The sequence below is a fragment of the Trichoderma evansii genome (genome assembly GCF_050947405.1).
Source record: "Trichoderma evansii strain SZMC 28006 chromosome Unknown GGI43scaffold_5, whole genome shotgun sequence".
Lineage (NCBI taxonomy): Eukaryota > Fungi > Ascomycota > Sordariomycetes > Hypocreales > Hypocreaceae > Trichoderma > Trichoderma evansii.
The window spans coordinates 1457713-1485377 of NW_028145201.1; the positions used below are offsets into that span (position 1 = coordinate 1457713).

Here is a 27665-nt window from a genome sequence, read left to right on the forward strand (position 1 = left end):
ATTGCGACAGAGTGAAGAGTAAAGAGGGTTCGCCGGGAATAGCATTAAGCGAGCGAGCGATGCGGGCAGGGAGACAAGGGAGTGACTTGTGCAGACGCGGCGCCAATGCTGCAGCGCAAAGTACTTGCATGACGACTCCATGTCCAATAGTTTGGTGATGGCACTAATGGGGGAGGACCTCATCTCATCTCTTCATCGCGAGCCCAAGCATAATGTACAGACAATGTACTGACTAGCGCAAGGCATTTCATCTCATTTCACTTATCTGCTCCATCTAGATGATGTAGTAATGCCATGAACAATATAGTAGTAACGGTAGCAGTGGTGGTGCTAAATATCAATGCTACCCACTGAGCTGATATCGTAGTAGCAGCATTTGCTCTCCTTCATCTCCATCCTCAACCTCACCTCACTTTAGCAACAATGTTGCCGCCAACAACAGCTATTCAGCACCTTTCACTCTTTTGACCACTGCTGTCAGATAGTCAACGGCTATTCTGCTTCTTTTGGCGACTTCATACTATCGCCTACTCCAAACACACCCCCCAGCCATCTTGACACACGCTCAAGGGGCTCATTCTGCGACGCCAAGACCACCCTCCCATTCCTATCGATGCCTCTGTGCCTTTAGCCCAGCCAACCATTCACTCATTTCCCTCTCTTTTTCCCTCCTTCTCTTCTCCATTCCGCTTCTTCTCTTTTTAGCCGCACTGCTTTCGCTGGCCGATCCCAATTCGCCCTTTTTGACGGGCTCCTGCATGGGGGGAACTGTTTGGCGCTGGTCTGTCTCATTCGCTCAGCGCCTCTTTTCCCAATTCGCCGCCTTGTCTAGGAATAAGGGCTCACGCTTCTTTTCTTAGCTGCAGCAAATTGCCCACTCATGCCAGTCCGTTGGCGCTTTTGGTTTTCTTCTTGAATAGACGCCAGTCGTTTATTTCTCTTCTTTTTTCTCTTTTCTGTTTTCAGGTTCGCAGCGTGCAGTTTCATCCCTGGTTCCGTCGTTCTTTTTTTGTTGTCTTTTGCTGAGGCAGCGCCGTCGTAACTTCGCAGGCGAGGGACGACGAGTGCTTTCTATCGGCAGGACCGTACAATACACTCTCTACGAGACAATTGTTTTTCGTTTTTTTGTTTGAGATTGCATCTCAATTCATTCTCTCTCTTTTTTTCTCCCTATTTTTTTTTATACGTGTTATAACCCTTTTACCAGCGGATTTTCAGCTTTTTGCTAGAGCACGTGTGGTGATTGATCGTATTAACATCAAACAAAACCGACAAAATGGGCTGCCTCACTCACCGAAGCAAAGAGGTCCGGCAATATACCGACCAGAAATGGGACTACATCAACCTCGGCGACTTCAAGGCCAAGGGCTGCGGTCCCATCTTTGCCTACATCACCCTCTGGATAGGTCTCATCATCTCACTCGCCGTCTACGGAGTCGATACCTTTACTGCCGTCCAGCTTCTCGTCTTCAACCGATGGTCATCCGAAATCGAGCCCGCCATTCCCATTGACATCTCAAGATGGATCTTCTCAGGCTGTATTATCTTGTCCTTTATCAATCTCGGCTTCGAATGGATCCGTGCTGCGCGAAAGATTAAGAGAGGCAACGTTGCTGAGGTCTATCTGGACAGTCTTGCTGTGCGCTGGGAGTCTATTCGTCTTGGATCAGGGCAAGGATTCAGACGATTTCTTGTCTTTACAGAACTCACCAAGAGTAAAAAGGGTGCTGAGTATATTGCCTTATTTACATATTTCAGCTTTCAATGTGCGTATCAGTCATTGGTTTCTTGGCCATCTCATCTCATCTTACTGACCATCTTCTTCACTTATAGCATGGATCCGTGTCCTCTTTTGCACCAGCCCACGTCAAGTTGTAAACGCACTCACTTTGCGATCTGTCTACATGGCGAAGCTCGCTGTTTCCGAGAGTTCAGTCGAGGGCTCCCTTTCCTCCTTCTTCGACAAGATCAAGACACTCGCACAATCAGATTTCCGACAGGCTGCCATTCTCGGAGGCATGTGCTTTACTCTAGTCATCTGGGTCTTTTCGGCCCTGTACCTGATTTCCGCTACCCTCTTCTATGTCTTTTTCCTTTTCCACTGGATTCCTCGTGACGATGGCGGTCTCACCGGCTACTGTGAGCGAAAAGTCAACAACTCCCTGCTCAAGATTGTCACCAAGACTGTCAACAAGGCGCTTGCCAAAGGCCAAGTCGACAGGATGAAGGCAGCCATGAACGAAAAGGGCGAAGTCCATCCGGACGCCTCACTCCCGACTTTGCCAAACCTCGGCTTCGCGGCGCCGCAGCCACCTTTGCCGACTTATACCTCGAGTCCAGGTACCCCTGTCAACGACTTCAAGCGGCCAATCCCACAGCGAAGCATGACGGGAGCCACCACGACCACGACCTACTCAGCTCGAGCTCCGTTGATCAGCTCGGCTGCTGATATGGGGTACTCAAATCCAAGATCGTCCTCGCCAGATGACATGCTTCCTGCTATGCCGCGCCTTCAGCGATCTGAAACGGGAGACTCATTCAGAACCAGTGGTGGCGCTGGACCGGACCCGAACCATATGAGGAATACCTCAAACTCCTCGTCTCGCCAGGAGCCATTCACTGAGAGCCCCATCAGCATGGGTTCGGCGGCAGCATCTCCACTATACGCGCCAACCGCAAGGCCAATCCCGCCTCGATTCGTTGACAGCTATGGTGGAAACCAGCAAATGCAGAACGACAACCAATCTTTCCGAGGCCCGCCTCCAAGGTCATACACCTTTAACAATGAGGGTCGATCCAGCCCAGCGCCATCTACAGCCGGATCAGCATACTCCAGAGCACCCCAGGGACCTATGAGAAGCACAACAAGCTCGTCAAATCAAGTACCTCTGCGCGGAATGCGATTCTCCCCTCAGCGACAAATGACTGAGCCAATGTCTAATCCCAATCGCCCCCCTCTGCGACAAATGACCGAGCCAATGTCCAATGCCAATCGCTCTCCACCCGCAGACAATTCCTACCCCGGACAGCGCTTGCCGCCCAGCATCAGACCACCAGTTCGCCAAAATACCCAGGACTACTACAACCCCCAGGCTCAATCAGGAGCGTCTTATAGCTATGATGTTGAAGCGCAGAACAGTGGTAGATATTAGAGCTAGCCTACCTCCTAATTCGTGTCCCGGCAGGTTCGGAACTTAAAACTTTTCTCCTTATTTATTTAACTCATATTACTACTATTATTTTGATTATGATCTACGATAAACGTAAGGCGTCAGGCGAGGAAAGGTTGAGGCAGACGGCAGACAAAGTCGGTATTGCCCAGGACGGAATTCATATACTACAACCAATATACCACCCTTGGATCTGAGAGACATAGGCGTTGAGATATAGATTCAAGTGCATTGTACTCTTACCATAATCATCAGCGGTTTTAAATAGAGAAGAGAAAAGCATCTTGTTAGCTTCTACAATAACAAAAAATGTAGATGAGACAATTCGCAGAAAGATTCCACATCCGGAGTCAAGTGCCGGGATTCTTCAGCCTTCTTATGCGGGGGTTTCATTCTTCTCCAGATTTGTCTTTAACCTTTGGATGAGTAGTCAGCGCTAACATCGACGAATCCGAATAGAGTAACTTGAAAAAACCTAGGGTGCATTTACAGCCGAATGATTTGTCAGTATCTCCAGACAACGCCGCAGCAGCGGCATCTTTTTTTGATTTGAGTGAACGCCACGCCGATGCCTGTCCCATCTAATCATTGATTGGTCTCTCCAGGACGTGCATTGCTCCCCAACTTCTGCCCTGTTTTCCATTGAACTCTTCTCACCCCATCTCATCTCCTCTTCCTTTCTATCAGCATCTCACTTATAGCTGCCATGACAAGGCATGCTTCTCTCCCAAATCTCCTATAATCTCACACAGCTGCTGTCCCTGCCAATCACACCCCCCAGCTTCATCACCACCAACGCTTCTATCTTTTTCGACGCCGCAATGCCGTCCTTCATATCCGACGGCTGGCACGAGGGCGAGCGGGCCATGCACCGCGAGGCCCGGAATCCTCACTTTGAGAATCCGACTTCGCGCGGATTCCCCATGTCGTATGCCGTACGAGTGATGCACTCACAGCTCGTTGCGCTCGGAACCTTGGATGATGAAGGGAGGCCGTGGACGACGATTTGGGGTGGTGAAAGGGGTTTTGCGAGACCTGTAGCGGAAGGAGTTTTGGGAATTAGGAGTGCTGTAGACAAAGAGTACGATCCGGTATATGGTGCTTTCTGGAAATCATCAGACAGCAAAGTGAGCAGTGAGCCGGGTGATGAGGGTATTATAAGACCCGAAGGAGGCAAAATGATGTCAGCCCTATCCATCGATCTCGAAACTCGCGACCGCGTTAAGCTCGCTGGTCGTCTCATTGCTGGAGGAGACATGGCGGGCCCCGACAAAGAAGTCCAGCTGGCGTTGCATGTGCAGGAGAGTCTAGGCAATTGTCCCAAGTATATCAACAAAAAGGCCCTGGAACCGATTGTACCTCAGGCTGAGTTGATAGCCGGAGGTCCAGATGGGACTCTACCGCCAGAGGCAATTGCATTGATTGAGAGAGCAGACATGTTCTTTATGTCGAGCACAGATGGAGAAACCATGGATACGAACCACAGAGGAGGACCGAAAGGTTTCATTAGAGTGTTGCAGAATGATGAAGGAGGAGTAGAGTTGGTATATCCAGAATGTGAGTTCTCAGCCATCTCTTTATATCCTCATAATATACTGTATACTAACAAAACGCGCCTCAGACTCTGGAAACAGATTATACCAATCCCTAGGAAACCTCAAAGTCAACCCCCTCATCGGCATCGTCATCCCCGACTACGACACCTCCGACGCCCTCTACCTCACCGGCCACACCACCATCCTCCTCGGAAAAGAAGCCGCCGCCCTCCTCCCCCGCTCCAACATGGCCGTCAAAATCACCGTCTCGGCCTCTCAACTCGTCAAAGCCAGCCTCCCCTTCCGCGGCACTCCCAACGAACCCTCTCCCTACAACCCTCCCGTCCGATATCTCCTCTCCGAAAGAGCTCCCGCCTTGGCATCGGCAGATCGTCCAGACATCAATGCCACTCTCGTATCAAGAGAGATTCTCTCACCGACAATCGCCGTCTTCACATTCAAGCTCGAGACGATAAACCCCCGTGACTTGCCCCAGTGGCAACCAGGCCACCACATCACCATGAGCTTCGAAACAGAACTCGACAACGGCTATGCCCACATGAACGACCGCGACCCCCAGTCCCTCAACGACGATTATGTTCGCACTTTTACAGTCTCCAGCCCGCCAAACTCTCTCTCCGGAAAGGACCTCTTCCAAATCACAGCCCGCCTCCACGGCCCTGTCACGAAGTTCCTCTGGCGCCACAACACTGCAGCTCCATTAGACATCTCTGTCATGGGCTTTGGCGGTAAAGACTCCTTCAAATTGCCAACTTCCACCTCTACGGCAGCCAAAGACCCCGTCTTCGTTGCCGGCGGCGTCGGCATCACACCTCTCCTCGCTCAGGCTAAAGCTGTGCTCGACGCCTCCGTACCTTTGACGCTGCTATGGACTATACGTGGCGAGGATCTTCCTCTAGCAATACACACCTTCGACAAGATCCCCGGATTAGCAGAGAAGAGCACCATCTTCGCAACGGGATCGCTCGCTTCAGACGAAACCAAGAAGCTGATTGAGAAAATCAGCGAGCGCGGGGCAACGGTAGAAGAGCGACGGATCAACACTCGGGATTTCGAAGGCACAATGGGAGGCGGAAAGAAATTCTACCTATGTACGGGAGCATCACTTCTGACCTCATTAAGGGGTTGGCTAGAGGGCGAAGATGTGGTTTGGGAGGATTTCGGATACTAATGAGATATTTATGTGATTTGATTACGAGAAAAAGTTATATGTATGAAAAGCTTTTGGAATGCTTAAAACTAGTATTTATCGCTACATTGTTAAAAAAAAAAAAGCATATATCGTTTTACTACTAAATGATATTTCCAAATTGTGATTTTATGCTATATTATTTTAGCCTAGGCCCTGGAATCCATCTCTGAGTCCCCTGTCGCCCCATTTCCCCGAAACCCTTGAGGGTGGGATAAGGGGAGATCCAAGTTAAGATTGGGTTATTAATATAGATTCAGAACAAGTAAAGTTATTGGAGGGAAACTACTCTGAGGGATAAAAACGGAGCTGCTTGATTCTAAAGCAGAGAAAACGGTTAGGCTTGGAGGGACAGAAGCGGGAGGGACTTTCATTATGTTAGATGCAGCGGGGGAATCCGCCCGGTTTTGTACAATTAGTATAGAAGGAGAATTTGAATATATCTACTCTTTCAGATAATTAACACTAACTGTTTGGGGATTCTATCGTCAGGGGAAGCCTGGATGCTGATGTTGGCGAGTATGTTGTTCCAGCCACGGAGATGTGTGTAACTTGCATCAACCTGCATTAGCCATACAGTATGCTTTAGAGATTACTGATATTCATGCAATGAAAAGGAGATAATACAAGACCCTTCTTAATATCCAGTTCAGAGGGATTGTACAGCTTATCCAGTGAGACAAGTGGATTCCCGCTTTTTCCTCTGTGGTCAAAACTACACCAGGACAAGTCAAATTACGCCATCTATACGTACTTACTCATTCAGGGAATTTCAATGCGAATTAGGTCGTTCATCTATGGATAAGCCCAGAAATAATTTCTACTTGCTCCATATAGCAACTCTTCCGCGAGCGTGAGCCCTTTTCTCGAATTTGTAATACGACTCTGACCCCCGAAACAGCTCAAGATGCACCATCAAGATTGTATTTACGCGTATTATTAGATGCACGCCCTAGATAATACGAGCTGCATCGCAATTTATAATAACATTGAAAGAGCTGATTGGATAGCGCTTGAGTTGCCTTGAGACTTATACGCGTATCATGAGCACGTACCTGCGAAGTACGCGTATAACGTAAACTTATACGCGCATAATATATGCGGATACCGCATTCGTATTCGGAAGCGCGCTTGTGATACGACAGGTCGGCAACACTGTCAAGCTGCGTGTAGTTGATTGATTCAGTCCAGATGATAAAGACGAAATGCTATTGTCTACAAGTATAAGAATCTATAACTCTCTTTGTTTTTAATTCCATCAACTTCAGATTCCATATTCAAAATCATTCTATTCCTCTCATTTCTCGCCCTGTCTTTGTGTTCTACATACGAAATTACCCACAACAATGGCCGAAACTCAAGCACTTCTCCCGGCTGACCAAGCCAGAAATATGGCGTTTGATAAAGTCTTGCACAAAAGCTCGTCAAAATCTCAAGGCGGTCTCAGTGCCATGATAAATAAAGACAACGAGGCACACAAGGCAGCTGTAGTTGAATACTTTCAACACTGGGATGACAAAAAAGCTGAAGATGAGACCGAGGCCATTCGACAATCTCGGGTCAATGATTATGCTAGCCTGACAAGACAGTATGGGAACCTTCCTTCGTTCTCTTTTGCCAAAAGATTATTGCTAACTGGAACTGTACGAAACAGGTATTACAACTTGGCGACCGATCTCTACGAATATGGTTGGGGCGAGGCATTCCACTTTTGCAGGTTTGCATATGGAGAGAGATTCGGCCAAGCCGTGGCTCGACATGAACACTATCTAGCAAGCAGCATTGGCATCAAGCCTGGGATGCGGGTGCTGGATGTTGGCTGTGGCGTTGGAGGACCAGCACGAGAAATCGTCAAATTTACTGGAGCCCACGTCACCGGTCTGAATATCAATTCTTACCAAATCAGCCGAGCAAAGCAATACGCAGTCAAGGAAAAGCTTACTCACAAGCTTGACTTTGTTCAGGGAGATTTCATGGTATGGCTTCCACTTCTATAACGGTAAAACAATAGCTACGAAAAACTAACATACTTTGTATTTCGCAGAACCTACCATTCCCCGATAACTCGTTCGATGCCGTATACGTAATCGAAGCTACAGTTCATGCACCGAACCTCGAAAGCGCCTACAGAGAAATCTTTCGTGTTCTCAAACCAGGTGGCGTGTTTGGCGTCTACGAATGGTTCATGACAGATGCCTACAATAATGACGATCTAACTCATCGTCAAATACGTCTCGATATCGAGCAGGGCGATGGTATTGCTCAAATGCTCAAAGTGGAAGACGGCCTCGCCGCCATTCAAGGCGCAGGGTTCACTCTCGAAACACACTACGATCTCGCAGAGGATTATAGTAACGAGACCAGCGTTGCTCCGTGGTACTGGCCTCTGGGCACTGACCTTCGTTACGCGCAGACGCTGGCGGATGTGTTTACGGTTGTAAGAATGAATCGCTTCGGCAGAGAGGTGTCGCATGCTTTTATTTCAGTTCTGGAGCTATTGGGGATTGCTCCGTCTGGTACCAGGAAGACTGCCCAGAGTCTTGCAAAGGCAGCAGATGCACTTGTTGAGGGAGGGAAGAAGAAGCTGTTTACACCGATGTATCTGATGGTAGGCCGCAAGCCGGAGTATTGAAGGTGTTTGCTTAGATGAATGAGGCTTTTTAGGGCTACTAGCTGGTGCAGCAAGCATATCTAAAGATTTAATAATATGGTTTTCACAAATAAATATAGTATTTTTAAATTATTACCAGGCTATATGGAGTACTTCTTTGTGCCTCAATTAGTGTGGTTGCACGGAGACTTGTCGCTATCCAATAAGATCATTTGAATGCATTGAGCTGACATCGATGCCTGCAGGCTGCAGGTACACCGCCCCTCACCCTTGACGCGGTCCCTGCTTCTTTTTGCTTTGACAGATATCTGTCTTTACATATGCTTAATTTACTCTTAGCTACCCCTATATTTAATATGATACAAAACCAGGTGATCTTTTAAATTATTCATCATTTTCCTACTATTGGCCTCTTATAGCCAACGCGTAATCGGAACCATGCGTCTGCTCAAGACTGACACAATTGAGATTCAAACGTTCGAATATGGCAATATTCCGCCATATGCCATCCTGTCACATAGATGGGGCAAAGATGAACTCACCTATCAAGACTTACAAGCAGGTATAAGGACGAATGAGGGAAAAGAAGGGTTCAAGAAAGTGAGACAATGTTGTATCAGAGCAAAAGCCGACGGGTTCGACTATGTCTGGATCGACACATGTTGTATAGACAAGACAAGCAGTGCAGAGCTGTCAGAGGCAATTAATTCCATGTTTCTTTGGTACCATCATGCCGAGAGATGCTATGCTCATCTTGCAGACGTGCCGTCAAAATCTACTTTTAAGGAAAGCGAGTGGTTTACAAGAGGTTGGACCCTGCAAGAGTTGCTCGCCCCATCAGACATTTATTTTGTAGATGAGAACTGGGAAGACATCGGAACTAAGATGAGCCAACAGCAAAATATATCCGACTGCACTGGCATACCTGTTAACATCCTCTGCGGCGACGATGATCTCGACACAGCTAGTATCGCACAAAGAATGTCATGGGCTTCTAAGAGAAAAACGCAACGGCTTGAAGATCGTGCTTATTGTTTAATGGGAATATTCGGTATTCATATGCCATTGATTTATGGAGAAGGCGAACAAGCATTTTTAAGGCTACAAGAGGAAATTATGAGGATCTCGCATGATGACAGTCTCTTTGCGTGGAAATCCTCTGACTCTCGTGGCGGATTGCTAGCTACTTCCCCTGACGCTTTTAAAGACTCTGGAGATATTATCCAATTCAATCCCTTCAACGACCATAATACTGCTTTAACTATAAATAGCAGAGGAATTCATTTAAAAATTCGTTTTATCGGAATAGGCCCTCAGAGATTAGGCCTCGCAATTCTTCACTGCAAAAGAAAGGGTGAAGATAAACCGGTCGCCATCTATGCCAGAGACTTATTTGGGACAATGGAGACATTCGAAAGAGTCATGAGTGAAAAGCTCGAGTATTTTGATCGAAGAAAATACAGGCTCTCACAATATCCAATGCGAACCATATGTATCCAAACGGGAAGAATGGCGCCTGCGCTGAAATCGAGTAATTCGAAGAAACGGAAACGTGACGATAGTACACACAACGAAAACTACGAAATTTACGACAATTACACATTGCAAAGTTTGATGTACTTTGATCGTGCAGAAGCAGTGTCAAAAGCAGCAAGCTCAACATCACAAGATGAAATGTGGCTGCTACTAACACGAGACAATCTTGACGTGAACTGGGGCGATGACTATGACTGGACAGCATTGCATCACGCAGTCAGTAGGCATAAGAAGACAACGGTGGAGATGTTGCTGGCTCGAGGTGCCAATATCAACTATGTAAATGCCGTTGGTGAGACTCCGATATGTCTTGCCGCTCAGGATGGATATGAAGACCTTTTCAAGCTGCTGATAGATGCGGGTGCTCTGATTAACCCAACAGGACCGGAACACAAGATCCCACTATCGCTGGCCATTATTAACAGGCACAAGAATATCGTTAAGCTGTTGTTAGAAAATGGGGCCAAAATCGACGAGAAAGATGGAAGCACTGGTAAAACTCCTCTATCATTGGCCGCTTCTATTACAGATCAAGGCATTTTCAGGTTGATGTTGGAGCATAAAGCCAAGGTTTATGCCAATGACTATAAAATTATCGGATCGCCATTTTTATTAGCAATAATGGATGGAAATCAAGAGTACGTGCAATCCTCCTTGAAACAGCAACTCAGGCTGTATGAAGGAGCCTTCGATTACTATACCATAACGCCGCTATCATTAGCCGTTCTGAATGGACATCGAGATATTGTCAAGCTATTGCTAGAAAATGGAGCCGAAGCTTGCGAGGTGTATTATGGTCTATCATTGCTATCATTGGCTATTTCGAATGGACATCATGATATTGCCGAGCTATTATTAAACAATGGAGTCAAAGCAGACCCAACAGTTGATAGCAGTGGTAAGAAGCCATTGTCACTGGCTATTTTAAACGAGCATCGAGATATTGTTAAGCTGCTGCTTACATATGGAGCCAAGGCAGATATAAAAGATGAAGATGGTGGGACGCCACTGATGTTGGCCGTCGTAAAGAAGCAGGAGGATACTGTTACGCTGTTGCTTGAAAGTGGCCCTGAGATTGATGTTAAAGACTCAGACGGCTTTACACCGCTGCAAATGGCTGCATTTAATGGGCATGAAGGTATTGCTACGTTATTGCTCGCATCTGGAGCAAAAGTCAACGTACTCGATAATAGTGGCAGAACACCGCTTATGTTGGCCGTGTCTTGCGGGCATAGCAAGATGGTCAGCTTACTGTTGAAATGGGGAGCAAGCGTTAATATTCAAAATGACATGGGCCAGATAGCTCTTTCTTTGGCTATTTCAGATGGACATGAGGATATTGTTAAGCTGCTATTGGATAATGGTGCTGATGCTAGTTTCAAAGATCTTGAAGGTGAAACACCGCTTATGTTGGCTAAGCGCTATGGGCAGGCAGGCATTATTAAACTATTACATGAAGCTGAGAAGACTACCGTAGCGGAGAAGACCGTGGTGGATACGATATGGAGACATTGATATTGATAGGTGCCACTCAAGGACTTACAATAGCCCAAGGAGGGCGTGTGGTGAGGTTAACGGCGATGATAAATTTACGCTGCAACCATGACCTGCAAGCGAGAATTGTTGGAGTTACTGCTGAGGCAAAAAGCGATGGTAGTTATTTGGTTATGAGGGCTTTCAATATAGTTATGAAAAAAATATATATATTTATAACAATAGTGACATAAAGAATGGTACACAGCAGAAATGTTACCCTATCTGAGGCGGCATCTACATGTAAGAGAGTGCACGTGATATCTAGTACTTCAAGTCCTAAGTGGGCTGTGAATTATGCTGTGAACTAGGCTGTGAATTGGGCTCTCAACAAGGCTGTGTAGAGAGGGGTTTATGTGTTATAACAGTGCTCATCGTCTCAGTCCACCTATTGGTGTCTTTCCTTCCTCCCCTTCTTTTCACGATATACTTCAATAAAACACATGCTCTGTTTCTCGCAAATAAGTCAATCCTGATTATATGTAAGAATAGCTCGAGTTTCTTGACCATGGGGTCCAATTTCGAGGGCATTACCCCCGGGTGCGATCTCACACAGGATCCACTCTCTCCTGAGCTTCTATGTGAAGATTGCGCCAATCTAGATCTTGAAAAAGCTTTAGTCAAAAGGGAATATACTAAATTGGATATCGGCTTTGGGCGCTGGGGATACTTCAACACCTGGGCCGTTGATGTTGGCCATCGATACCGAGTGATGAGAACGACAAACTGTAACCTATGCAAAATGCTCTTCAAATCTCGTGTCGATGAAGGAAATTCTACAATTGATGACGGCGTCGACTGGATAAGAGCGGTGTCTTTTTTAAAATTTTCTGGTTTGGTTAGAGATTCAGATTTTTGGCACCAAAAGGATTTTCCGGTTTTGATGCTATTTTCCAACAAAAACTACGATCTGTTCAAAAACATTCAGAGAATAATGGATCTTATTCAACAATCTGGGAGTGCAGCGCTCCAACAGTTCAACCAACAACCGGTAGTGCCTTTCTTACTAAAGGCAATACCTCCTGTATTTGATTTGGGCGCATTTAGAGATTGGTTTGGCTATTGCAACAGTAACCATGGGTTACTTTGCCACTCTACAAAGTCAGATTTGTGTGGCACTCGTGTTATTGATTGCCAGGAGCAACGTGTTGTAGAATATGGGCCTGGGATGCCGTATGTGGCTTTGAGCTACGTTTGGGGACAGCCCAAGGCCCAACACGATAAAAATAACGGAAAGCAACTACCTACTCAACTCTCATTGCTTATGCGAGATGCCATGGAGATTACTCTGGCAATGGGATTCCGGTATTTATGGGTAGACCATTACTGCATTGATCAAGACGATCCAACTGTCGTGCATCAGCAAATTGGGCAAATGGGTGCAATATACGGCAACGCCGAAGTAACTATAATCGCTGCAGCAGGTCAAGATGAGGACTACGGTCTACCAGGAGTAGGAAGAAATCGCCCAGCAACCAGAACGACGGCCCACATTGGCGAAGTCGCAGTTGTGTGGACACCGAAGAATCCCCAAGAAGCAATCAAATCATCCTGTTGGTCTACTCGAGGATGGACTTTTCAGGAAGCACTCCTCAGCCGTCGTCGCCTTGTTTTCACAGAACAACAAGTTTATTTTGAGTGCAACGCAATGAATATCTCCGAGAGCCTCAATATCCCACTCGATAGCTTGCACATCAAAGACAAAAGTAAGAGCCACGAAGGTCTGCGAAGTGGAGTTTTCGGAAGGAATCGCGCAGCGGAATTCGACAGGTATAATCTCGAAACCCAGGGACAGGCTGAGGCTCTCAGTCAATATTTATCGAATGTGGAAGAGTATTCCGCCAGAAAATTGACTTTTGCTGAGGATTCCTTGAACGCTTTTCAAGGTATTGCGCGACAACTCTGGTATCGGAAGCACGCAGTCCACAATATTTGGGGGCTGTCATATCCAGCGCTACCGAAAGAACGAGGGTCTGGTTTCGCACATTCACTGACTTGGCGCCACACGACAAGTTGCTGGGACCTCTCACAGAGTCCACATCGTCGACCACAATTCCCTTCCTGGTCTTGGGCCGGATGGGAGGGCGAAGTCCGATATGAGATGACCTCGGCCATAGAGTCACGGTTTGAGAATCTCATCGAGGATATTTCCTTCGAGAACCAAATCGGTGCTCCCATAGCCCTGGAGATGATCGCACCAAAGCCTGATGATAATTGTATTTTCCCAGTTATGAGACTCACCGCAGCAGTGGTTCCCTCTAAGCTCATTTCCTTTATCCCCAATGCAACTTCAAATACACACTGGCAGATTGGAGGCTTCGAAGCCGATATATCACTGTCTCACGGCTCTGTGTCCAAATCCCAATTTGCCGAAGATGTTCATGATGGTCATAAATGGCAATTCGTCTGTATCGGAGCACTATACGGGTTTTCGTTTTTCATGATTTTGAAAATACATGACAGTTCGGGATTGTGGGAACGGGCTGGATTCTTGCATCTTGATTGCGATAGGTTCTACTTGACACCAATGATGCAAACCTGGGAATATAAATCATTTAGAATTAGATGAGGGAACTTTTGAATGAATGAAGATGTATGATAATTAAAATCTGAATAAACCTTAAACAAAACTATAACGAACTACTATAGTCTTTGCAATATCTCATCAATTTGGTTCTGTTCACAACCTCACACAACGCCAAATGTTCCACCACAAAGCCCACCCATTGCAAAACCAGCAAACACGGAAATCAGTTTTTTTCAGCGTTTCCGCCGCTCAACGAGCTCCCTGCATACGTGAAAATTCCCAAATTGTCCCAGGTCACGCGCGATCCATTCGGCCACACGCCCCGAATAAGCAACCCACTCAATAATCTTGACCGGTTCCCTGGCCCCAGCAGCCTCTTCCAAAAGCGAGAACGGGAATCGTATGCCCGACACCAGGGTTCGTCCTTTGGGCGCTGAAAAAAACCAGCCGCGCCGGACGTTGTTGTACGTGATGACTTCAGTGACGGAGACATCCGGATAGTCGACATTTGGACGGCTGATGTATCTGGTGATGGTAACACCGGACAGATCACGGTCTTGCCGTTCCTTGGGAGTGTTTTCCCGGGAGTATGGATAATCTACCTCACCGCAAAACAGCGTGTCGCTGAGATCCATTTCTTGGTAGTGGTGACTTGTCGGTATTCGGTTAAGAATAAGACAACGGTGGTATATAGCTTTCGACTATAAAGTGGAAGGTCGCAGATTCTTGAGAATGAAGACAAATTATAGATAAAAGACGGGAGAGTGAATTAAATTTCAAGAGGAAAAGATAGCTTCATATAGCTGGAGAATAACGGTAAACAAATAGTAATAAAACTAAAAGGTCCATAAAAAAAGTGTAACTTGTATATATCACTGGCTGTAAACTCCCCTTGTTAAATTACTAGATACAGTTTACTAAACTAATATTCTCTATCAACAAAATTAGAGAAAACCAGCATATATAGTATATACTAAAGTTAATGCATATTAAGTTTCAAGTAGCAATAATACCAACGCCATATCTAACGCTATCTCAACATGCCGTATTTTCCATGAGTGATAAGTTGGAGTGTCGCCAGCTTGCGAAGCTATTAGTTGGGGTGGGGTATGGTGCAAACCAAGTTGAGAGTCTATATTATTTGAATTTGTTATCTTGATTTTCTTTTTTTAAATAGGCCCATATTCTAAGCAATAGTCTCTTTCCCCTGTAAGTTTATGTACTTTGCCACTGATTTTCCTTGGTTCTCAGCTTTAGTCTCACACAAATATAAACCAATTAGAGTTAGATGAGGGGCAGATTATGAGGGCTTAGATAGTAAGAATGAAAAATGCCTTCGTCCATGTCATCTAGCTAAAAGGTGGGACGTATGGAGCAATTCGGATAGTAGTACGCAGCTTCACATGATAGTCCAGCGTCTCTTTCTCACGCAGGTCATCTTGATTCCAACACGCCTCTACAAGCAGCCGCATCAGCCTCATGTTATGTGAACGTGGCTCTTCTCCAGCCTTGGTCAAAATCTCCAACGCCGTCATCCGCTCAGAATCCTCAGTTGCTTCACAGGCGAGTATGAAAACGGGCCAAGGAGGGGTATAAATTAGTTTACCGCACAAGATATCGAGCCCCTTGCTGACGAGATTTCTGTGTACTGGTTCTTCACCAGTGTAGCCCAGCGCTGCTCGGTTGAGATAGACCAATGTGCTAATACGGTACAGTTCCGTGGTCTTATCGCGGTCTTTAGAAAGCTCATCATCTGAGCTCCCTTGCTGTGCGGTGTTCGAAAAACCGGCTCGAAGTTTTGCCTGCACCACATAGAGTTCTTGCATCTGGGCATGGGATAGGCTGCCAGTGCCTAATATAAGTGGCATGATGATTGTAAATATTGATGTCGCATAGCCGAGAACTTCCCGGTTACAGCCAAAGTCATCCTGCAACAATTTAGCTTCTTGCAAAAATTAAGCAATATGTTTTTGGGTGCTCAAGAAACATACCCGAGGCTTGCGAGATCCTATAGCTACAGGATCCATGGAGCAAATCTTGTTCATTCTACGTAGATGCTCTACTGTTTTCCAGTATATTAGGCCAAACCGGCCAAAGGTCTCGTGGTAAGAAATCCAATCGAAGAAAAGAGAAAGGTCAACCCTAGCTTCTCGAAGTAAATCGCCTGATATGATAATTTCTTTGGCACCACACATATGTGGGATCCAGTCTTTCGTGGTTGTGGAAATTTCGAAGGTCTATTTGTTTCTATGATTAGTTAAAATGTTACAAAAAAATGGTTATCAAGATACGTCTGCCTTACTTCGCAAAGATACAAAAGCATGCATGCCATGAGATGTTGAGCAGTCCGATGACCGACGTTCCCTAGGCGTAGGGACTGCTGAAGGCATGACAATGCTCTGACCTTGTATACCATAGCTAGGCTAGTCCGAGCTAGACTCAAGCATGATAACGTGAATAGACTGTTTAATACTGCATCTGAAGCCAGTGTAGCGTCGTAGAATGTTAGTTGTAAGATGCATTTCGTTAGATGGCCGAAGTTGTCTAGTATCAAAAGCTGAGAGCCTCTGTCCATAACTAATGCAGATATTTAGCAAATATTAACAAACTAAATACAAATTTACTTACAGTATTGCAGTAGCCCAGGCTCGTCTTCCTTTAATCTCAATGACGGGGTTGACGAAGGCGGTAGCGGAATGGATATCTTGATATTAGTCACTTCGTGAAAAGAGGGAAGTTAGCTAGGATCACTATACCCCTCGTCATGTACAAAAAGAAAAATAATGGGAGAGAAAAATAAGGATGATAATAGAAGAGTAACAGAGTAGAGACTCACGGCTAGTTTTAGTTTCGGCCTGATAAGAAAACATCTCTATATCTCTATTCGTCACATTAAGAAAGTGGCCATGGCGATATAATTTGGCGAAAGCATGTTTCTTTGGCCTCGTAGCTAACTTAAGCTCAATTGAACGCCGGCTATCCCCTTCTCGGGGCCATGAAAGCCGAATGCCGTATCCCCGGCATTTCAGATTTCTATTTCGGCAGGTTTCGCATGTTGGAGCACCAAGATCACACTTGACTTTGCGATCTATCGATCTCTTAGTCAGTACTGCTATATAGATGAAAGTAGGTGATTAATCGCTTACCTCGACAAGTCCAGCAGCCCTTGGTGGACATGGCAAAGAGCTGGTGGGGCCCAGCTACTGAGATTGTAAAACAATAGGACAGCTGTGGCTGTGAAATGGCAAATCTCTCAGATCCAATATACAATGCGGGGATATAAGTATTCTAGAGCCTTATAATTCGAAAATTGTTCAGAAGACTTTAACTATCAAGCAAGCGAATGGTGGGTAGCATTTGGATTACTCAGTTAAGGTAAGCGGCTCAGCCCTACGCTGCATGATAAAGGGGCTTGCAGTATGCGTGAACTTGTTGGTCGCCCTTGGGTTGCTGAGTTGTTAACAGCCGATTGGGTTAGAATAAGGCGTAAATGGTTAACGGTTGTTGAGCGATAGATAGGGTTGCAGGCACTTCGCTCAACACGTTGACAGGTGTTGAGCCCTTAGCTATTCCGTGCTAGTTTGAGTTGTCAGTTATAACCAATCATACAAGACTGTGAAGTTCTAGTTTAATACCTCTTACTATATAAAACGGAACTCGCCTAAAGAATAGGCGATGCATTGAGTAAACTGTCAATTTTTGTATAACATTCACTTTTTGCGTTTGCACGCGGTCTGCTGCTATTATGCTGTATAGAGAATTGACAGCTGTATTTGTAATCAATGAGGGTGGCCAGTACTCGTGCAGGAGTAACGTAAATTTGCTACGTATTCTGGGAGATTATATAATTGAGAAATATTTAAAGATTAAGAGACGAGCTGATGAAAGAATAATGTTGAATTAACCTTACCGCCGGATTGCAGATACTAACTGTAGTTTTCACCCAAGTTTCCGTTCTCTTTTCTTGTTTGATGAGGTGAGAACACGTGATGGTAATACTAGTGGGACTTATATCTCCCACTCTAACGCATAAGTCCAGCAACTACTCTTGGCCATAAGGTTACACCACTAAACGACGAACATTTACATACATAAACTACGAGACAGTCTCGTGATTTAAGACTGAGTGAAGAATTAATAGGATTAAAACATCTGCGGACCCGCTCATAACCGCGCCTTGTATCCACTGGGTGTTGGAGTTGACAGCAAGCTAGATCTGATTCGGGATGTGGCTGAGCCTAGTTTTCCAATATGGTATTGAAAATGTTATAGCCATAGCAGAGAGACATTTATCTCGGACGCGACTTATGTAGTCTCTATGTTGTAAATAAATACATGTAGTAAATGGGGTGCTGTTCTGCGTAATAGCACAGTACAGCTAGCTTTGAACGGTGTAAGCCAAGATAACGAACGTTTGTATATAAGCATACAGCTAAAAAGCATTTAAATATTTATTCTTTGGTATCACTTTCAATGTGTTTTTTTTTTTTTCTTTTGGTTTCACAAATATTGGATCAGAAGCAAATGAATTGCAAACTTGTTATTTTCATAATATACTACAACTCGCCGCAAGTTGGCCAGAGTTGTATGTATAGTTGTCAGCACTCGTGAGTTGTATCACCACGAGGAACAATAATGCAAGGTCATATTTCAAGCATTTTTCATCTAGACATCACCATATCGATAAGATACATCTCTTCTCATAATTTTCCGCTCAAAATCATCTCTTTTTATATCCTAAATCCGTCTCTGAGACGCGAGATGATCCAACTTTTCTAGTCCGTATAGCCGCTTTACCGAGTACCTGTGAAGTAATCCACTTCCCAAATTGTTGGAATAGTTCTAGCGCGCCTCTATCCCCCTCTCGGATTGGGTGACTAAGGCGGGGCTGTTGAGGGGCAGCTGTGAACTGGAGCTCTTACGTTCTCGGAGAATGGATGAAGATTAGCCGAACTGTCTCGATATAAAAACAAAACAAATCTCATAGCGAGTATCTTGTTTTTTTTTCGACTTCTCTTCTCAGAGAAATATTACGAGTCAACCATTAAGCTTCTCTAGTGTTCAAAGGACTAGCATCTCCTTCATTAAGGAGAGCTTTTATTTCGTCTTCATCATTCTCTGCAGAACCTTACACCAGCTACCCCGCCATCAATATTTGCGAGGGGCAAAAAGCGTGCACACTTCATTTCGTATAAGACAGCAGCTCAGTTTCGCTACAATGGCTACCAAAACGGATCTCAATACCTACAAGTTCAATCACTCGATGTATGTCTTCATCATTTTGCATGTATATGGCGTCTAATTCTCTTGCTAATGGAGAATTGAAAAGGATTCGAGTCAAGGACCCCAAGGAATCTGGTAGGTTTGCCGAGTCCATTGTATCATAATATTGCGCAGCGTGGCAAAATAAATGCTCATTTTCACTTCAGTCAAGTTTTACGAGTTCCTTGGAATGAGCGTGGTCCGCAAGCTCGAATTCCCTGAAGCCAAGTTTGATCTCTACTTTATGGCCTACAACAACAAGGGTGCTGTTTCGTTTGGAAATTCTGCCATTGACCGTGAGGGTGTTATTGAACTCACTCACAACTACGGCACTGAGAACGACCCTACTTACACTATCAACAATGGAAACAAGGACCCTCACCGAGGATTCGGCCACACTTGCATTTCCGTCGACAACCTGCAGGCCGCTTGCCAGCGCCTCGAGGATGCTGGATACAAGTTCCAGAAGAAGCTCACCGATGGACGCATGAAGCACATTGCGTTTGCCTTGGATCCTGATGGATACTGGGTTGAAATTATTGGCCAGAAGCCTATTGAAGAGACTGCTAACATCAAGGAAACTGATACCACTACCTACCGCATGGTAAGAAGCAACTTTCACCTGACGTTTGCCGGAATTTGGCCGCTGACCTCTATTACTATTAGAACCACACTATGATCCGTGTCAAGGATCCACAGAAGTCTCTCAAATTCTACCAGGACGTTTTGGGCATGTCTCTTTTCAGGACCAACGAGTCTCCCGATGCAGGTTTCAACCTCTACTTCCTTGGCTACCCTGGCACCCAGGGTGTTCCCCAAGAAGGCCGAACAAGCGACCGTGAAGGCCTGCTGGAGTTGACCTGGAACTACGGTACTGAGAAGGACGAAGCCTTTTCCTACCACAATGGCAACGACGAGCCTCAAGGTTTTGGTCACATCTGTAAGCACTTGCTCTTGGAATGGGTCGTTGTTGGGAATCTCTTAAGCTAACGTTGATGATACAGGCGTTTCTGTTGACGACTTGGACGCTGCTTGCCAGCGATTTGAGGATCTGAAGTGCAACTGGAAGAAGAGACTGACGGATGGCCGCATGCGCAATGTCGCATTCTTGCTAGATCCTGATAACTACTGGGTTGAGGTTGTGCAGAACGACAGATACAGCGACAAGAATGTTGTTTAAGTCGATTTGCTGCTAGTAGTATATAGTTCTGTTATGAAGTAAAGCACATGTAGCTTGTAACAAAGTTTTAGTCGTTGTCAACAGAATTATGCATACTAAGAAGTGATGAAACGAATCCATCTGAGTAGCGCATCAATAGCCTAGTTCATGGATGTAGCTCCTTCAGCTTATGCACGGCCCACTGAGGCTAAATGCTGGTATGCATACCTAAGCTGTGGGCGTCCCGTGTCCTGACGATCAACACGAAGTCTTCTTGTTAAGTCTACCTTCGTTTTCTTCTTTTCTTTCAATTACCCTCAAATGAGATTACTAAATACCAAAACTCAAGACCTCGAGGTCTTTGCTACCAATGAAGAAGTACGATATGCTATATTGTCTCATACATGGGGCAGCCAAGAAGTAACGCTAGCGGACTTCCATGCGAAGGAAAAGAGGACAGACTCTGAAGGATGGGAGAAGATACGTCGAAGCTGTGAAGTCGCAGCTAAGTTGAATTTCGACTACATATGGATTGACACATGCTGCATCGATAAGACTAGCAGCGCTGAACTATCTGAAGCCATCAACTCGATGTTTCAGTGGTATGAGAAGGCCGAAGTCTGCATCGCATATCTGGAGGACGTCTCATCAGCGGATGATTTAACAAAAGACGGTTCCCAGTTTGCGCAATGCCGCTGGTTTAGCAGAGGCTGGACTCTACAAGAGCTGATTGCTCCTCCCGAGGTGCATTTTTACTCACAAGAGTGGGTGCTCGTCGGTACTAGAACTTCTCTCCAAGAGGCCATCACGAGAGTTTCTCTCATCCCTGCCGTGATGCTCCACACGAGTGGCCAGCGACAAAGCCTGGATGACTTTTCCATTGCAGAAAAGATGAGCTGGGCGGCCAATCGCCAGACCACTCGGCCAGAAGACATGGCTTATTGCTTGCTCGGACTATTCGACATTAATATGCCTTTGCTGTATGGAGAGGGCCGCGTTAAAGCTTTCAAACGACTGCAAGAAGAGATAATCAAGTCCACAAATGATGACTCCATCTATGCCTGGAGATATCCTGAGGAGCTATCCAAGAGACAGCATTTCTGGGGCCTCTTAGCAGAGAGTCCTGCGGCGTTTGGACATCAAGGCGGTGACTTTGTAATAAAAAGAGCAAGGTATTTGCGCGTTCACTCGTCGATATGAGAAGTTCATAGCTAATGCTTCCCCTCCTTGCTCAGATATCTTACACGGCGCTCAAACTATGGAGCAACTGTTTCTAGTCGTGGTCTGGACGTAGAGCTCGCTCTGACGCCTCATCCTCGAGATGAATCTGGTACCATCTTCATTGCAGTGCTAGACTGCGATATGGGACGAGATGAAGTCTCGCATGAGCTGACACCAGCCATCATCCTTCAAAGGACGCAGTGGCATAGCGATACGGAATTCGTCCGTATACGAACAGATCATTTACTGATGTTACAGATGAACCGCATGAAGTTGGCTAAAGATCTCAGCCGCTATCGTCTAGGCTACGATCGCCTTTCAGAAGCCCAGCCTCGACAGCTCTTCATCCCGAACAGTCTATCCACGCGACGGTCTCCTCGAGGCATCTTATTCCATCCCGAGGTAGCGCCTTTGTATCCCGATAAGCCGGTTACGATCGACGTGCTATCGAATAATTCTGAATGGTTCTTTGATGTGTCCAAAAACACACCAGCAGGTGGCCTGACCCGACGCGGCTCCGCCATTGAAGAACCAATATCTGACGCAAGCGAGACATTTGTAATGAACTTTGATCATACTTCCGATCTAGGTGCCACCGAGCCTGCACAGCCGACTATACTCGGGCACTTGGAGCTCGAGATCAAGCAGAATGGCGGATGGAACAGCTGGCGCACTTGTCTTGTGATAGGATTGGAGCCTCATCCTCCAAATCCCTTTGGGACACCTTCGTTGTACACAGTACCGTGGTACGCGTTTGAGAAAAAGGACAAGGTTGCGGTAGGTGAGCTGGATAATGTGATGGCGAGAGAAAATAGGACGATGGAGCATAAGCTGTCGAATGAGGTGCTGCATGTTGAGTTTGATCTGGAGAGTCGGCACTCAAGGCTGTTTTATAACGTGATTCTGAAGCTGAAAGAGTCGAGCAGGGATTCAAGAAGATGATAGTTTCGCCTAATGTATACAGATAAGCTCATGGTTTCAATAGACACACACGCATAATAATACTTGGATATGATATCAAAGAGCTATAAAACAATTTTATTTAAAAGGAGAAAATGAAACAGAAAACGATTTTATAATTCGTCAGCAACGCCCAAAACAGTCATCTCCAACCGTGACAAAATCTCGTCTGGGACATCCAACGGCCTCTCATCAGGCACCAGCCCCCTTTTCACCAACTCATCTGTCGAAATGTCCGGCTGCTCCTCCAAGGCCTCTTTCAGCTCTCTGGCTCTTTCCGTAACATCTTCGACGGAAACAATCCACTCATCCGCCCATTTAGCGCTCAGCGTCCCAGGAATGCCAATCTGAATGCTCCTATAAGGCAGCGCCTCCAGCTTCGGGCTCCTCTCCGGATCCCACTGGACTCTCACGTCCGTAGGTCTCTCATGAGCAACTGTCTTGTTGGTGCTTTCTTTGTCCACGTGGGCATGCGGAGATGGGTGAGTAGACAGGATTGCCTGTTCCAAGAGACCAAAAAAGTCTTCTTTTTTCATCTTGAGGGCGAGGATGCGACTCTGGCCTGCGTCCTTGTAAGAGTATCCGGAGCGGTACATCATCCAGCACCAGCTTGGTTTAATCCAGGTCATGCGCCCAGGGCTGAAATCTGGCGATGCATTGAGTTTCTGAGCCTTGATCGCGGCATCAGCAATGGAAGCTTTGTAAGCTTGATAGACGATGATATGTTGGTCATCGTAGGAGGCGCGGATTTGGCGGTAGGGAATTTGCGTAGGATGAGACATGGTTGTATTGTCAAGAAATTCAATTAGATGAGCATATAGTTATTGCGTTTCATTCATGAAGCAGAATTAGTGTTATTCAATTGCATATGATGAGATTCTTTCATTTGTTGAATCCATGGAAGGATATATATAGATCAAAAATACAGTGCCAGATGCGGAGCTGCGGCTGATGACTCTGCCATGACGACGGCGAATGAGTCTATGCCGGTGCTGGATCGTCTGGGTAGCCACAAACTTCTATTGGATGCCTGTTATTGTCGCTTAGCCTCAGAGTTCAAAATGCAGTAGACGAACTCATTTAGCAGTCTTTAGCAATTTATGCATGAAAAAATAAAGTAGTGCTACATGCACGACGATGAAACAGGTCTAGAGAGCACAAGTGATGTATACGCAGCTGTAAGCCCAACTCACAGTAGGCACCTACATTACAATAGCTCCCTAGGACAGCTTTACCAGAGCCGAGCTGGGATGGATATTTTAGACGCAAATTTAGGAAAGGACCCCGAAAATCCACAGTCGACTTATTAAGCTGCCAGAAACAGCAGGGCTGAAGAAGTGGCGCAGTCCCAGAAACAAAATGCCAGTGAGGGCGTCGCTAAAACTTGAGACTTGGAGTCGGATTTGAGACAGCTGTGACGCAACGGCCTGTGCAGTCTCAGCAGCAACTGAATATCGTAACTTGGCCTTTCCAGCGTAATATCTGTTAATCTGGAATGCAAAATCAAGGGACTCGATAATACTTTGTCTTGTGTTTTTTTTTTTTTTCTTCCTTTCAAAAATTAGACTCGACTTCATGCCCACAGCATCTAGCAGCGACTTAGCACTGCGGCTCCAATCTTGTCCCACTCCCCAACAGTCCACTGGGGTAGCATAGCTCTCTGCCCTCTTGCTCCTTTCTTCAACTCCCTCTTTCGCATTCTCCCTCCTTTTCTCCCTGCTCCCTCTTCTCTCTTGCTTCTCACTCCTCTCATTTTCTTGCTTTTTTCTCTATTTTCCTTCTTCTCTCGCGCCTCACGCTGGATCTCCGTGCATGTCGCCACCGCCAGAAGCTCCCGGTACGCCTGGAGACGAGCAGCCCAGCAGCAGAAGCGCGGATGCCTCCGAGGTGACATGCATCCAAGACCCCTCGGCGGGGCTGATGCCTGATGCGACAAGCACATCCAGCTCGACGACAGCGACCCATGCGGACACAGATGCGGACGCAGATGCGGGTGCGGTACCAAACGCTGTCGATGCAAGCCACAAAGTCGACGACAACGCGGGGACTCGGTCTATGACGCCGACAGCAGCGACACCTTCTCTCGATCCTGACAGCGACGCCCACGCAGCAGACGAAGATAGCAGTATCCGTACAGACGCTACGGGCCTGCAAATCCCTGCTGCGATCGCTACAACTGCTACCGATACGACCACAGCTACAGCTACAGCTCCAAACTCAGACACAAACGAGCTGCTCCCAAACCAGCACTCCTCCTCAATAGCGCCTCTACCAACGACGACAGCCAGCATGGCCAGCGACGAGGGGGTCGGTGGCAGACCGACAAATGCAGATGCGGAGCTCGACCAAGCTCCCATAGACGAGGCACACGAGCACGAGACGATACCCACCGCGCCCAAGGAGCCCGCAGCTGCAGACGAGTCGCCCGACGACGCCATCTCATCCTCCGTCCTGACCATCAAGCCTGCGGATGCTAATCCATCATCACTTATGCGGCCCAACTACCCAACCAGCTTGCTTCTTGCGCCAGATCGCCCCAGCTATGTCGACCCGACGCCGCCAACGCCCATGGCCTCTCGTCCACCTTCTCGTGCCCTCTCCATAACAACCCGAACCGACGACGACACATCTCCCACCAGGCCCAGCCTCGAATCAGATGATAAGCCCTACGCCAGCGAGGATGACCAGGAGGGCTCGCAGTCCGAGATTCAGAGCATCATGGAGCAGTTTAGCGAGGACGGAGGCGGTCCCGATGCCGAGGAGGTCATGAGCCCAAGACTGGAAATCGCATCCCCCATGCTGGGCACCTCGCTGCAGCACCCGCCTCGAAAATCTAGCCTCGAGCCTCTTTCACCAGGACTGGCTAGCCAGCTCCAGGGGCTCAATGCCCTTCACATCTCAACACCCGGTGATGACGACGAAAGACCGCCCGTGCCCCCTAAAGACGGATCCATGGGTACACCTCCCAGAACGAAAGACGCACGGCCACCACCCATCAGTGTTGCCTCACCAGCGTCACCCACCATGTCTATGCACAGACCGCCGCCTCCAGAGCCCGAGCCCGAACCGACCCTTCCCTTCGACTTCCACAGATTTTTAGAACAGCTACGGAATAAGAAAGCGGATCCCGTGGCAAGATATCTCAAGTCATTCCTCTTCGAGTTCGGGAAGCGCCAATGGATGGTCCACGAGCAAGTCAAAATTATCAGCGACTTCTTGGCCTTTATTGCCAACAAGATGGTGGTGTCTGAGGTATGGCGAGACGTCTCAGATGCAGAGTTTGACAATGCCCGCGAAGGCATGGAGAAGCTCGTCATGAACAGACTCTATACCCAGACTTTCTCACCAGCGATTCCTCCTCCAAAGCCAATACCTGGAGCAAAGCCGAGGAGGAGAGGAGGCGATCCGCCGCTTGGCCCTGGCCGGAGAGGCCAGCATCAGGAAGACATAGAGAGGGATGATGTCCTGGCACAGAAAATCAACATTTATGGGTGGGTGAAGGAAGACCATCTGGATATTCCGCCCATCGAGGAGAGTGGCAGGCGCTTCCTAAAGCTAGCACAGCAGGGTGAGTTTCATTCTTTACTTCCTTTCTCGGATTTCAGTGCTAGCAGCACGGCGATGAAATACACAACTTTGCCATACTAACTAAATTGTATCAGAGCTTTTAAAGATAAAATCATATAGAGCGCCCAGAGACAAGATCATTTGCGTTTTGAACTGCTGCAAAGTGATATTTGGTGAGTCTGTTGCTTTTTCATGTGGTTCGATTTACACTCTTGCTAATTTCATAGGCCTCTTAAAACACAGCAAGTCGGATTCATCGGCTGACTCGTTCATGCCGATGCTCATCTACGTTGTACTTCAGTCTAATCCAGAGCACTTGGTATCCAATGTGCAGTATATCCTGCGATTCAGAAATCAAGAGAAGCTTGGTGGAGAGGCAGGATACTACCTCTCTTCTCTTGTAAGCACATACTCATATCTTTTTTTCCCGGGTGTGGACGCTGACCCTGTATAGATGGGAGCCATTCAGTTCATTGAGAACATGGATCGTACTTCTTTAACAATCACCGATGCCGAGTTTGAGAAAAACGTCGAGGCTGCCGTCTCCGCAATTGCAGAGAAACACCAAGCCATGTCTCCAAAGGGACCGCAGGAGCAACAGCAGCAGATATTCAACGAAAAATCTGGGGCCCCGGAGTCTTCATATGATGGCGCAGGACCGTCTGCTCCCCGCCGCTCAACAGACCAGAATGAATCAGACATCATCACCGCGCCCATCACTGGGCTGCTACGAACAATCCAGAATCCCCTCACTACAATTGGCCGCATGTTCTCAGACGATGGCGGCGCCTCATCATCAGCGCCCCGGCCACCGCCACCACCACCGATAGGTCGCCCTTTGGGTTTCCCTGAAAACGTGCCCTTACAGACCAGTGGAGAGGATCCGCGAGATAGACGGCGCTCAGGATATGCCCTTCCCGCAGAAGAAGCGGCAGCCAGGCAGGCGAGTGCAGAGGTGGCCGAGGCACAGAGACTGCATCGCGCCGAGCACGCAAATATTGTAGAGACGCTGGCGGGCATGTTTCCTGATCTGGATAAGGATATTATCAGCGACGTGGTCTACCAGAAAGAGGGAAGGTATGTTTGAAATCTCTCCATCTCGTAACGTGATTGAAAAGCTGGCTAACCTGGAGCGTGTGTAAACAGGGTCGGACTTGCTGTTGATGCGTGCCTTGCTTTATCCTCATAGTTAAACTTTTCTCCCTCAAAGAAAGACGATACCTTATCCCTTGTTTTTAAAGCCACTAGATAGACATAGGTCCTTTTTGGGTTGTGACATTGTACAACGGTATGCATCAATTATATAATTTTTTTTCCCCCCATCGCTAGTAGTCTATATACCACGGTCATCGCTGTGGATTGTTGCAGAGCAGT

The 27665-nt window shown here is 46.8% G+C and overlaps 11 protein-coding genes across 11 annotated transcripts; 8 read left to right on the top strand and 3 right to left on the bottom strand.

Moving 5' to 3' along the window:
- The first annotated feature begins 1132 nt into the window (after nt 1-1132).
- On the top strand, nt 1133-3559 carry GGI43DRAFT_317241 (uncharacterized protein). Its single transcript, XM_083201790.1, has 2 exons — nt 1133-1766; nt 1834-3559. Exons 1-2 carry the CDS (start codon nt 1277-1279, stop codon nt 3150-3152), a joined length of 1809 nt encoding a protein of 602 aa, XP_083062875.1. The 5' UTR covers nt 1133-1276; the 3' UTR covers nt 3153-3559.
- A 432-nt stretch (nt 3560-3991) lies between these two features.
- On the top strand, nt 3992-5897 carry GGI43DRAFT_382014 (uncharacterized protein; the record flags this gene model as incomplete). The annotated part of the gene is made up of 2 exons (XM_083203203.1): nt 3992-4727; nt 4792-5897. The coding sequence occupies 2 exons, from the start codon at nt 3992-3994 to the stop codon at nt 5895-5897; spliced, it is 1842 nt and encodes a 613-aa protein (XP_083062876.1).
- A 1171-nt stretch (nt 5898-7068) lies between these two features.
- Nucleotides 7069-8670, top strand: GGI43DRAFT_317254 (S-adenosyl-L-methionine-dependent methyltransferase). Its single transcript, XM_083201791.1, has 3 exons — nt 7069-7503; nt 7570-7891; nt 7960-8670. Exons 1-3 carry the CDS (start codon nt 7262-7264, stop codon nt 8545-8547), a joined length of 1152 nt encoding a protein of 383 aa, XP_083062877.1. The 5' UTR covers nt 7069-7261; the 3' UTR covers nt 8548-8670.
- A 137-nt stretch (nt 8671-8807) lies between these two features.
- Nucleotides 8808-11825, top strand: GGI43DRAFT_400152 (ankyrin repeat-containing domain protein). Its single transcript, XM_083205429.1, has 2 exons — nt 8808-10960; nt 11042-11825. Exons 1-2 carry the CDS (start codon nt 8965-8967, stop codon nt 11575-11577), a joined length of 2532 nt encoding a protein of 843 aa, XP_083062878.1. The 5' UTR covers nt 8808-8964; the 3' UTR covers nt 11578-11825.
- Nucleotides 11826-11916: 91 nt separating this feature from the next.
- On the top strand, nt 11917-14250 carry GGI43DRAFT_400154 (HET domain-containing protein). The gene has a single exon (XM_083205430.1). It carries the CDS (start codon nt 12104-12106, stop codon nt 14162-14164), a length of 2061 nt encoding a protein of 686 aa, XP_083062879.1. The 5' UTR covers nt 11917-12103; the 3' UTR covers nt 14165-14250.
- A 61-nt stretch (nt 14251-14311) lies between these two features.
- Nucleotides 14312-14757, bottom strand: GGI43DRAFT_432884 (uncharacterized protein; the record flags this gene model as incomplete). Its single annotated transcript, XM_083209661.1, has 1 exon — nt 14312-14757. One exon carries the CDS (start codon nt 14755-14757, stop codon nt 14356-14358), a length of 402 nt encoding a protein of 133 aa, XP_083062880.1. The 3' UTR covers nt 14312-14355.
- Nucleotides 14758-15308: 551 nt separating this feature from the next.
- GGI43DRAFT_317276 (Zn(II)2Cys6 transcription factor) lies at nt 15309-17553 on the bottom strand. The gene is made up of 6 exons (XM_083201792.1): nt 17269-17553; nt 16959-17210; nt 16751-16840; nt 16425-16699; nt 16114-16359; nt 15309-16050 (listed from the first exon to the last, which is right to left on the bottom strand). Exons 1-6 carry the CDS (start codon nt 17297-17299, stop codon nt 15472-15474), a joined length of 1473 nt encoding a protein of 490 aa, XP_083062881.1. The 5' UTR covers nt 17300-17553; the 3' UTR covers nt 15309-15471.
- A 1787-nt stretch (nt 17554-19340) lies between these two features.
- Nucleotides 19341-20564, top strand: GGI43DRAFT_382020 (lactoylglutathione lyase GLO1; the record flags this gene model as incomplete). Its single annotated transcript, XM_083203204.1, has 5 exons — nt 19341-19387; nt 19452-19480; nt 19552-19988; nt 20051-20324; nt 20389-20564. 5 exons carry the CDS (start codon nt 19341-19343, stop codon nt 20562-20564), a joined length of 963 nt encoding a protein of 320 aa, XP_083062882.1.
- Nucleotides 20565-20696: 132 nt separating this feature from the next.
- GGI43DRAFT_317335 (heterokaryon incompatibility protein-domain-containing protein) lies at nt 20697-22772 on the top strand. The gene is made up of 2 exons (XM_083201793.1): nt 20697-21715; nt 21779-22772. The coding sequence occupies exons 1-2, from the start codon at nt 20865-20867 to the stop codon at nt 22704-22706; spliced, it is 1779 nt and encodes a 592-aa protein (XP_083062883.1). The 5' UTR covers nt 20697-20864; the 3' UTR covers nt 22707-22772.
- On the bottom strand, nt 22772-23750 carry GGI43DRAFT_317343 (DUF4291 domain-containing protein). Its single transcript, XM_083201794.1, has one exon. The coding sequence runs from the start codon at nt 23504-23506 to the stop codon at nt 22838-22840; it is 669 nt and encodes a 222-aa protein (XP_083062884.1). The 5' UTR covers nt 23507-23750; the 3' UTR covers nt 22772-22837.
- Nucleotides 23751-24536: 786 nt separating this feature from the next.
- GGI43DRAFT_382023 (uncharacterized protein) lies at nt 24537-27480 on the top strand (the record flags this gene model as incomplete). Its single annotated transcript, XM_083203205.1, has 5 exons — nt 24537-26292; nt 26387-26464; nt 26519-26691; nt 26746-27368; nt 27438-27480. The coding sequence occupies 5 exons, from the start codon at nt 24537-24539 to the stop codon at nt 27478-27480; spliced, it is 2673 nt and encodes an 890-aa protein (XP_083062885.1).
- Between the last annotated feature and the right edge of the window lie 185 nt (nt 27481-27665).

What these genes read in the sequence shown, in the direction of transcription:
- GGI43DRAFT_317241 (XM_083201790.1), top strand. Translation starts at nt 1,277, where the DNA reads ATGGGCTGCCTCACTCACCGAAGCAAAGAGGTCCGGCAATATACCGAC. An exon ending in TACATATTTCAGCTTTCAAT is followed by an intron (nt 1,767 to 1,833) that starts GTGCGTATCAGT and finishes CTTCACTTATAG; the next exon opens with CATGGATCCGTGTCCTCTTT.
- GGI43DRAFT_317254 (XM_083201791.1), top strand. Translation starts at nt 7,262, where the DNA reads ATGGCCGAAACTCAAGCACTTCTCCCGGCTGACCAAGCCAGAAATATG. An exon ending in TATGCTAGCCTGACAAGACA is followed by an intron (nt 7,504 to 7,569) that starts GTATGGGAACCT and finishes TGTACGAAACAG; the next exon opens with GTATTACAACTTGGCGACCG. An exon ending in TTGTTCAGGGAGATTTCATG is followed by an intron (nt 7,892 to 7,959) that starts GTATGGCTTCCA and finishes TGTATTTCGCAG; the next exon opens with AACCTACCATTCCCCGATAA.
- GGI43DRAFT_400152 (XM_083205429.1), top strand. Translation starts at nt 8,965, where the DNA reads ATGCGTCTGCTCAAGACTGACACAATTGAGATTCAAACGTTCGAATAT. An exon ending in CCCAACAGTTGATAGCAGTG is followed by an intron (nt 10,961 to 11,041) that starts GTAAGAAGCCAT and finishes GAGCCAAGGCAG; the next exon opens with ATATAAAAGATGAAGATGGT.
- GGI43DRAFT_400154 (XM_083205430.1), top strand. Translation starts at nt 12,104, where the DNA reads ATGGGGTCCAATTTCGAGGGCATTACCCCCGGGTGCGATCTCACACAG.
- GGI43DRAFT_317276 (XM_083201792.1), bottom strand. Translation starts at nt 17,299, where the DNA reads ATGTCCACCAAGGGCTGCTGGACTTGTCGAG. An exon ending in GCCTGGGCTACTGCAATACT is followed by an intron (nt 16,700 to 16,750) that starts GTAAGTAAATTT and finishes TATCTGCATTAG; the next exon opens with TTATGGACAGAGGCTCTCAG. An exon ending in TAGGATCTCGCAAGCCTCGG is followed by an intron (nt 16,051 to 16,113) that starts GTATGTTTCTTG and finishes AAATTGTTGCAG; the next exon opens with GATGACTTTGGCTGTAACCG.
- GGI43DRAFT_317335 (XM_083201793.1), top strand. Translation starts at nt 20,865, where the DNA reads ATGAGATTACTAAATACCAAAACTCAAGACCTCGAGGTCTTTGCTACC. An exon ending in TTTGTAATAAAAAGAGCAAG is followed by an intron (nt 21,716 to 21,778) that starts GTATTTGCGCGT and finishes CTCCTTGCTCAG; the next exon opens with ATATCTTACACGGCGCTCAA.
- GGI43DRAFT_317343 (XM_083201794.1), bottom strand. Translation starts at nt 23,506, where the DNA reads ATGTCTCATCCTACGCAAATTCCCTACCGCCAAATCCGCGCCTCCTAC.